At 32.4% G+C, this 10,376-nt stretch overlaps 1 protein-coding gene across 4 annotated transcripts; it reads right to left on the bottom strand.

Moving 5' to 3' along the window:
* Window positions 1-203: 203 nt before the first annotated feature.
* LOC140981193 (myb family transcription factor PHL7-like) lies at window positions 204-4,414 on the bottom strand. Of its 4 annotated transcripts, none has more exons than XM_073447503.1 (7): window positions 3,955-4,414; window positions 2,608-2,826; window positions 1,871-1,947; window positions 1,742-1,784; window positions 1,563-1,617; window positions 1,224-1,293; window positions 204-652 (listed from the first exon to the last, which is right to left on the bottom strand). In XM_073447503.1, exons 2-7 carry the CDS (start codon window positions 2,813-2,815, stop codon window positions 314-316), a joined length of 792 nt encoding a protein of 263 aa, XP_073303604.1. In that variant the 5' UTR covers window positions 2,816-2,826; window positions 3,955-4,414; the 3' UTR covers window positions 204-313. The 4 variants fall into 4 exon arrangements, with proteins under 4 accessions (XP_073303604.1, XP_073303606.1, XP_073303602.1 ...); XM_073447505.1 differs by having other exon boundaries at window positions 4,134-4,414; XM_073447501.1 differs by having other exon boundaries at window positions 4,142-4,412.
* Between the last annotated feature and the right edge of the window lie 5,962 nt (window positions 4,415-10,376).

Below are 10,376 nucleotides of genomic sequence, written 5' to 3'. Positions count from 1 at the left end.
AAAAGATATAAAGTATAATAATACGGTAATGTGTTAAACAGATCCTGACTCTTATACTTCAGTTCTAAAGCTAACAATTTTTAAAATATTAAGTACAAATAAGGTTATTTGAACAAAGTGTTTATCAGAAAACTACACATACAAGGAAACGAATGATTTTAAGCCTGGGGAAACTAGTAGATGATGCTAAACATGTGCATGTCGTTAACTGCAGATTAATCAAACTTAAATCGGGAGAAGTGAATTAATATGGCTGCTGATACAATGTCTCCAGATGTCCAACTGTTATATTGCTTCGCGGCTTTGGTGTATGCTATAGCGGTTCTCCTTCAAAGATTTCTTCTGGGACTCTCTCACTGGGGCATTCAACCGGTGAGGTCAACTGGCAACCGGAATCTGGAGTTAGAGGCTCGTGATGAGAGTCACAAGAAAGGCTCTTGGCTGTGCCGTGTTCTTTGGCAGGCTTTTCTGGGAATGGTGACTCACATGTTGGACCAGGAGTAGTTGGGTCATTTTTAGAATCTGATTCGGGGTCATTGTCCGCAAAGCCAGGTACTTCCAATATAACACCACTGATGCGCTGTTGCTCTTCAATTATCTTCTTTAAATACTTTCCTTGGGCTTCTATCCGCAGCTGTAGCTGTCGTTGCACCTGTAAAATTATTTGTTAATGTAACGTGAGGATACACTTTAACAACAAAGAGATGCAAGAAATCTACCTTAAATATCATGGCAGTTCACTTTAACGGGAAACAAAATACACACAGTTGTGCAGGAGAATGTCATCTCAATCTTTTCTTGAGGGTGAAAAAAGAAAAGCTGGAAAATAAGCAAGGATTGCTCATTCAAATTCAGGAATCTGGAAAGCTTTCTTTTGTATACCCTAGTCACTAGCACAAAATTGGTGACATGATTGAGTGGCAAATGACATATTTTAATAACCGAAAATGCTGATAATAACCTTGTCGGCCTGAATAATTGTTAAATGTCAGCGTGAATTGATTTACGCATCTTTTGATCATAAATTTCCCAAGGTTTACGGAATTTGTGTTGTTCAACACCAATGCGAATCCACGAGTTAAACAGAATGCTTGTAATTTTATGATGTACAGAGAGACCAATAAATGCATCACACTTGTGCAAGATCAGTTATGCAACATATCTCCCACATAGTTCCGCCCTGTAATTGATAAAACAGATTCTCCAGGGATTAAAAACTTTACCTCTAATTGCTCCTGAAGCCGCTTTTGAACCTCCATCTGCAGCTTGAGTGCTTCAGTTATTTGCATCCCACTACAAGAAAAACACACACAATCTAGCTGATATCAAATTGATCATTTAGTAAGTAAGATGGTACCATATTTCTTATTGGGGTGGTCACATAATCCATGGAAAGAGAATCAGAAGCAATACATTACACATGAACAAGCAGAACGGAAAAAGGGCTGTTACTCAAATAATTGCTCACTGATTAGATCCAGAAGTTGTAGAACAGTCATGCACGTCCATAAAATGATCCAAAGTAAAATTTGAAACAAGATGAGGGAGAAGATTCAACTTACGATGAACCATCCAAGCTGGAAAGCATGTCCCCTTCTTTCTTTTCAAGCTTTTTCCCTTGAAACGTAAATCAAGAATATAAATGTATGAGTTAGCCGATCAGAAAGGAGAATATACTGTAAAACCACATTAGTACATGATGACTGACTAGATAAAAAAAAAATACAAGATGGCAACATACCATCAGATGAAGAATCTGGAAGATATTTGGCAAGCCGATATTTCTGTTTGCAACAGCGAAATTAGCGAAATATGCCTAGCAGCAGGATACACAGATAACACACTGAAGCGAATTTGACAATATGTATACCTGTAAGTGGCTCTTTACATGGTAAATTGTCAGACCTTGAACTCCCATAACTCTAAGAACACCTTTTGGAGTAGCCCCTGAATCAAGGAAATTGAAAGTATCAGGGACTATTATTTTAATGCCCAAGTGAATGATGATTGCAGCAGATATTGCTCAATTAAAAGGCACAAAAATAAAGCCCTTGGGGATAATATTGCAAAATACTTGGATAAAAATAATGTCAATTCAAAATGTTGCCCAACACTTGGCAAGAGTATGAGGAGAACTGGGAAACCAAGCAAAAGTAATTTCTTCAAACAACACAGTGAGGGGAATGGGAATGTTGACATGATCATCTACATAGAGTGGGAACCAAAACCTAGTGATGGATTGTTACTTGCATATCAGATCCAACATAAGTTCCTTCGACCATTCAAAGTGACGACATACACCATTCTTCTATCTTTCGATCTTAACAGAGATGCACTATGCCTCTCCTGATGGACTATGACAGAAACACTGAAGAAGAACACATTCTCTAACAAAAAACACAAGCTCTCTTGTACATATATAAACCTTTTTCTTGTATGCACTTTCTAGGCCTGTGCTTTCATTCCATTCAATGGGTTTTTCTTGTTTATTATCAGGGTATTCTTGCAAACTCCCTCACATGAACACTCTTTTGTTTTATATATATATATGTGTGTGTGTATATATATATATATTTGGGGGAGGGTGTAGATAAAAAAAAAACTCACGATCTGGACCACCAAGTTGGGCTACAGCATCAACAAATCGATCGTGAAGCTCGTGTGTCCAGCGAAGCCGCTGCTTAGATGAGAGACTTGCATTGTTACCTCCACTAATACAATCCATTGCGCTTGAATCACAGTCTAATGATTGGCTTCGGACAATTGCATTATTGTGAACTAGGCTTGAGCTAGAAACACCTTTGTGTTGATGCATATTTCATCGATCTATGGCAGGCAACAAATATCACAAACATCAATACTATCAGGCCCAACATTGCTAGAATAAAGAAACATATTCATGATCCTGAATGATGAGGTAAAATATCAAGCAACATAACAACGACCAATGTAAGAGCACGAATGAAAACTTATTTGGTCATCAACTTTAAGCATTTTTCTAATCCGTTAACTTCCCCCTTTTCAGGGACAATTGACAATAAAGGACACAGGATTGATAAACATTGTGCTAATCCACTTACTTCATTTCTTCCACGGGACGGATGACCTAGTGTGGGGGCCGGGGAGGGTATCGGGTGTAAAAATGAGCACTAGATTTCCGCAATAACATATTATGAATAGTTTAGTTAAGATATCCTTAGGTGTTGTTCTAATCCATTTAGTTAAATTTTCTTCCCCACAAGGATGGACCAATGGTGGGGGACATAGGACAGGGCAACAACATGCACTAGATTTCCCTCAAGCGATAAATTTAGAAAGCTGGTTATCATTCAATAAGTGTACCAAATTAAACAGACTTTTATTCTTGTAGCATTATTTCGCTGCAGTCGTAAATACCATGTTTGACTTTAATTTAATTAAAAATTACAGATCTCACGCTGCAATCATTGTTATGATGAAAAGGCAACTACATATGTATTTACGAAGCAACGGCATACAATTAAATCTTCACAATCACAACAACGATGATGGACCTTGAAAGAATCTAAGTGAAACCTAGATGAACTGAAAATTCCAACAGGTAGTAAAGCAACAAAGAGACCACCATATGAGGAAGAACAACTTGGGGGAAATTGCTCATCTAGTTCTAACTTCTAACATAAATACATCCAACAGCAAGAAATAGTGTGTATGAACATCATTCGAATCATCTGGTATAGTGTGTATCGATGAACATCATTCGAATCATCTGTTTCTAACTTCTAAACAAAAACACATCCAACAGCAAGAAATAGCGTGTATGAACATCATTCGAATTATTTCACGCCATAATAATGCGGCCCTCCTGACATAAGATCAAATTAAGAAGAAAACCCAAAGTTCATGGAATGCAGCAGGGAGCAAGTTCCGCTATATGTAAAAAAGGCCAAAAAACACAAAATTAAGCGTCCTTACGACAATTAGCCTCATACACAGCCTGACCCATTTCAGTTCTCAAGGGGACTGAAACGCCCAACCGAAATAGTTGACCAAACTCCAAAACCAAGGGAACATAGAGTTCAAGAAAGTGATGGGTAATGCAAATTCAAACGATAGGAAGAGTAACAAAAATAAAAGGAGAAATGAAAAGTAACTTCTATACCCAGATCCCCTGATCCTCGGACCCTTTGAAATGCTTTCAGAAACAGCAGATTCGAGCTACACAGCTAAATTCACTGCAGTTTCTGCAACCCAAATTCCTTCAAGAACACGTAAAAGGAACAGTAGTAGAACTAAACTTAATTATAGGATAATTCAACTTTCCTTGGAGGGTATATAATAATATCGAAATAATTGAAATGAGCTAAAACAAGAGTGATTCAAGTCTCTGAAATTTGGAATAAAAAGTCGTTTCAAAATTTATATAAGGAAGCTTGTAGTGGTGACAGAATCTTTTACCTCAAATTATCTGTCAATTGAATCAACGGTTAAGATTGTACTTGGAGTTATATTATGAAGAAGTTAACTGCATCAACCTTGACATGGCATCGTTATTTGGCTCATTTAATGGATATTTTTTGCTACATAATTTTATCTTTTTTTTGTATGTTAAAAAACATCTGGAGTATGTCTTTTGTGAGACGTTCTCACGAATCTTTATCTGTGAGACGATCAACCCTACCGATATTCATAATAAAAAGTAATATTTTTAGCATAAAAATTACTATTTTTTCATAGATGACCCAAATAAGAGATCCGTCTCACAAAATACGACCTATGAGACCGTCTCACATAAGTTTTTGCCAAACATCTTATACATATTTTTTATTTTAATGTCGTAAAAACCCCTTTAAGCCGTGAGAAATGTGCAAGCAATTGATTTTGCAAAAAATGATTAAATTAGGATATTGTTTTATAAGTTTCAATTTGAAGATATAATAAATACGACAGGTTCTAAGATATATATATACACACACACACACACACTAGCAATAAGATACACATGTTGTCTGTAATAAAAATTAAGAAATTAATGTGTGAAAAAAAATTTAAATTGATTTGAGATGTCAATATGTTTAAGTCGTCCAGTCATATAAAATAGTTAGGTTAGATTGGATGTTTCTCAACGGACAAAATTACGGGCATATCTTCCTAATGGTGCGTCGCGACGGGTTGTAAGTCCACTTGCCCCAACTCGACAAATTACACATAAAATTAATTACATTTGTCGGTCATCTAAAATAGATGGTTTAAATTGAGTTGATAATTTTTAAACTCACCAAAAAAACGTGTTGACTCACCCCTTTAATGGTGTATTACAGCGATATATTTCCGATTAGTTACGTAATTTTCACTTTTCATTTAAAAATTATCTAAATGATCTATTTCAAAAAAAAAGGAGAAATATTATTTAAATTACGTAGCAGCCACGACAATCGTAGAAATATTTATTGATGATACTATTTCTAATGTTTACATGAATTTTACAAATTTATCTTTCTTGACTTTTTGATCTTGTAGCATTTTTTATATCAAATATTTGTTAAGATATAAACGTATCTTGTCCGACACATCAATAATTAGAAAATATAATAGTTCGGTGCTTAAAATATTAATAAAATAAATCAAATTAATTATCTATTTTTTCATCTCAAAGTTTAGGTCAATTTTATTATATATTGCCACCACGAATGAGGAATTCTTAAACCAATAACAATTATCCATATATCTACTATTAATTAAGTGCGATAGGTACTTAACCAATCTTTTGTAAAATGTTTTCTTTATTTCCAAAATTACTCTACACATTTGGCTCTATTATATAATTTTTTTATTTAATTTGAATTTTGAAAAAATGATTATATTTTATTTATTAAATTATTATTATTTTTTATTTACTGTAATAAAATATGCTTAAATTTTTATATTTCATGATTATGTAAAAAGTCTTCTTTATAATTATCATGTTATATTTACTTTTGTAAACATCATAATTAAATCAAATTTTTTTTAAAAAAAATATGTAAAATACATAATATTCGTGTATTATATTACACAAAATATGTCGCTAGTACACTATTAAGAAAGATGCTTTACTATATCAAGATTCGGGAAATATCTTTTTTATTTTTTAATAAAAATTTATGGCAAATAATCTAAATAATAAATTATTCTAATTTATTTATTTATCTAATATGTGATTCATCTAATTTATATCATTCCCTGAGTTCCCTCTCGCTTAATTTTATCCTTAATTATATTAATTTCATCTCACTTATTTTCTCATATATATCTGTATAAAAAGTCATATGAGACGATATCACTAATCAATTTTATTAAACAAATATTTTATTTGAATTTTTTGTGAATAATTATTTATATTTATATTTATATTTTATTATTATTGTCCAAAATGAAAAGAGCTCCATGGGACTGGTGTTGGTGGACCATTAGTCAATTGTTGCCCACTGTAGTTTTGGACAGCTGTACACAATCAAATCTCCCAACGGTCAGCTGGGTTGAGAGCTGCCCGCTGCCCAGATGATGCCACAATGGACAGAAGATGACAAAGATTGGACGTTGACCGGCAACGGAATCTTCTACAGTATATTCCTGCAGGTGCCCGTTGTGAACTTGGGACGTTGGTTTATTTTGGACCTTGTGTGGACACCACTTTGTTTTTAATGTTAATTAGTTTTTAATGCGATCGTCACATTGTGGAAATCAAACAATGTGATTTATTTTCTATGTTTCTTTACATTGGACTAAGTTGATATTTTCCATAGGATATACATACATATGAGTTTAAGACACCGCTTGATCCGTGAGATGAAATGTAATGTGAATGATTAAAAAATAGATATATAAAAAAATTTGTAGTGTAATTGAACAGTTTATACTTATCGTATTGTTCATACTAAATGACTGTACTTTTTTAATTTAAAAGACCGATAATTTTCATCTTAATTTTTTTTAATAAAAAAGATAACTGACGGAAACTTGACTCGAATATCGTTTAGAAATTGAATAAAAACATGATTCGATTTAGGAAGATCTTTCGTAGTTGATTTTTTAACAGTTCTTTCTAACAATATTAATGTTTTCATAATAATCTGACATCAATCACGAATGGAATGAAATCGATTTGTGGAAGTTGAAAGGTTATTGGTAGAAAATAATCATTCTCTCCAAAAATTCAAATATTCAAAATTTAAATAAAAATATTTGAATAATTCGGGTCGGGTCGGGTCGGGTCGGGTGCGATCTTGTAAACCCGTTTCATTTTTTTATATCTCTCACTCGCACATGAGAGTTAGACATTTTACCTAGATACATCGTAATCATATACCACCAATTTCATTAAATCAGATGGATCGTGTGACCAACTACCTTATTAAATAAGAGCTCAGAGCTATACACCAGCTAATGATATATAACAGCTTGATTCAAAAACGTATATGAGGACATTCAACTCGCAATACCACATATTTATTTTATTATATCAATCAATGTATCTCTTGTCTCAAAATAAAATAAAAGAGTATACTTGATTCAAAACTATTTATGTGTTAACAATTATGTTTTAATAACTAAGTTAACTAAAATTAGTCAACTTGTGAATACAAAATAAGTGACAAAATAAATATTTTTTCTCACTAGAATCTTTCAATCTTTATTTTAATTGCTTTCTTAGACATGTATGCATTACCGAATCATCCATGATTATTAGTAGAACGCTAAACAACAACACTAAAAAAACAATTGAAAGTTTTAGAAGTATAATAATGATGTTATATATAAACCTATGGGTCTAACACAATGGGTTGAGACTCTACTACACATTATCCAAATGGTAACTTCGACACACGTGATATGAAACACATGTTACAAAGTGATTTTTCCTCTTTGGAAACGTATGTCAAAAAAATATCATATCATACAGATCTTCGTTCAAATATATCTCAACGCTTAACTTGAGATTATCATTCACAGAGCTAACCAGAATTGCATGAATAGTGTAGTTTTTATCTTTCCATGTTTGGTAAACTTCTTGATCTCTTCTGTATTGAGCAATGTTACCCATACTAAGGTCTTTCATGATTTTGTTGATACCCTCTAAGACATTTTGTTCATTAAGCACATATCAAATATTATGGAGTCAAGTATCATAGTTGTCACAATTCAATTTGTCACCTTTGTTAATGTCGACAATGATAGACTTTAATGACATGGTCCGAATATTATTAGAAATGATAACACATGTTAATACTCATTTAATGTACACATTAATTTTGTTATTAAAATCAACATCTATGATAATTCAACATGATATACGGATTCGAAAGTTCACTAGGTTATCAATCATCATTTACATTCATAATATTGCATCATCGTATAATTGATTTAAAAAAAATAAATAAATAAATTTATTTTGGATGGAATAACAATGACTCCTAACAATTTATCTCCTTAAATGAAATCTAATTTCTTATTGATATTCATGTGAGATATCATTTTGGTCATCCCTTTCAAGAGCCTATCTAATGGAGCAAACTTCAAAAGACAAACATCAACATTTATCCTTAAAAATTCTTCATCTCGAATTTGGCCTCTTTATCTTATCTCTTAGTCAATGATGACTTCAACAGGTCAAAACAGATAATTGATCCCTTTTGCTTTAAGTATAACATCAATTATTCTTCCAACATCCAGGTAGAGAATTTCTTATTAGTCGAACTGTAATGTTTAAAAATTTGTAATTTTACTATTCGTTTCGAAGTTATTTGAACTTCAGATGTTATCAGAGAATCTTAAGTGTGTGTCTAATTCTCACCATATATATCGTTAAGATATGAACAAATATTAAATTGAACACAAATTCAACCTTAATATTCAAAGTTAAAAGATGAAAATTTTCTTATATCACAACAATCTCTCAATCTCAATTCTCAATGTTACTGATAAATTTCCTTTACATCAAACTCTTACTTTTGAATCGCATTACGTACGGAAAAAATGATTTCCCAATTATAGTATATATCTTTTTGTTTTATTTCAAGCCTTTTTAAAAATAGTATCATGGTTACATGGAAAGTCGAGCACCAAAAAAAAAATTCTAGATTCAATAAAAATAAATCGGAACATCCTTGCTCAATTTTCGAACATGCATGGCAAGCCAAAACTCATTATATTCATTTTCTTCTGAATTTTTTTTTTTTAAAAAAGGCTACTGTGGGAAAAAATACGTGTTGAAATGGAAAACTTTGTCGTAATGCTTCACGTATCGTGTCTCCCCCCATCTTCCTTTTTTCTTTTTAAATTTATTTTTATTAAAGCAAATCATAAATTTCATCAGAAAATTTGAATACGATTCTTTGTGTGTGTAAAAGAATATGATTCATTTTCTTATTCGTTTTCTTTCATCTGTATTGCAACACGCAATACTTTTCCACAAAAAAGAAACTTCTCCAATGCACATGCAATTTCAGAATTCATGTTAAAAGAAATCCACTTTCGATTCACAGAAGCAATATCTTTTTTCATTCCGTCAAAGGTTACCGAAATACAAAAAAAACAAGGTTAGAATATCAACTTACACATGACTATGATATCAATGACGGAAATTTAACTCAGATATTGTATATAAATCGAATAAAAACATGATTCGATTGAAGATCATTCGTAATTGATTTATTAACCTTCTTTGTGGCGATATTAATGATTTACAACAGTCCGACACCAATAATGAATGGAAAGAATCGATTTGCATAATCCAAATGCCTAAACAAATGTGCGATATATTTCGTTTGCAATGGAGAAAGGAAGTCTAGAGTTTTCTCACTTCTGAAAGATGCATTGATATTTTTTTATGTGGTGTGGAAGTTGGGATGTTATTGGTAAAAAAAATAATCGCTCCCTCCAATCATTCAAATTCAAATAATATTTGAATTATTTGGGTCAAGTCAGCCATCATGTACGATCCGTTAACCCATTTTTTTCATTACAATAACCTATTTTATTCTTCATTTTTTTAATGTCCAGATGCGTGTGTCACGACCCGTTAGTTTATAATGAATACATAATTTTGTGTGGCAAATAATAGGAAGGGTTTGAATTACTTCGACAAGTTTCACCAAAAAAAGAAGAAGAAAAACTCATGGACTTCGTCAATGCTTAAAAACCATATTCTTGCAAGACAATTCTTTCGAAATGTTCATGCGTTATGTTTAATATAATCGACATTTTTCATATGTAGATAGATAATAGAAGGCATCCGACATAGGTTTTCGTTCAAATTACAAATCTTCTTGAATTTTGATGCATTAATGCTATTATTGGGGCTGGATCTGGATGAAGCCCAATAAGGGACATGTAAGCCCAATTTTGAATGGCCCAAA

This window comes from Primulina huaijiensis, chromosome 7 (genome assembly GCF_012295235.1).
Source record: "Primulina huaijiensis isolate GDHJ02 chromosome 7, ASM1229523v2, whole genome shotgun sequence".
Lineage (NCBI taxonomy): Eukaryota > Viridiplantae > Streptophyta > Magnoliopsida > Lamiales > Gesneriaceae > Primulina > Primulina huaijiensis.
This window is presented reverse-complemented; position numbering and strand designations above follow the sequence as displayed.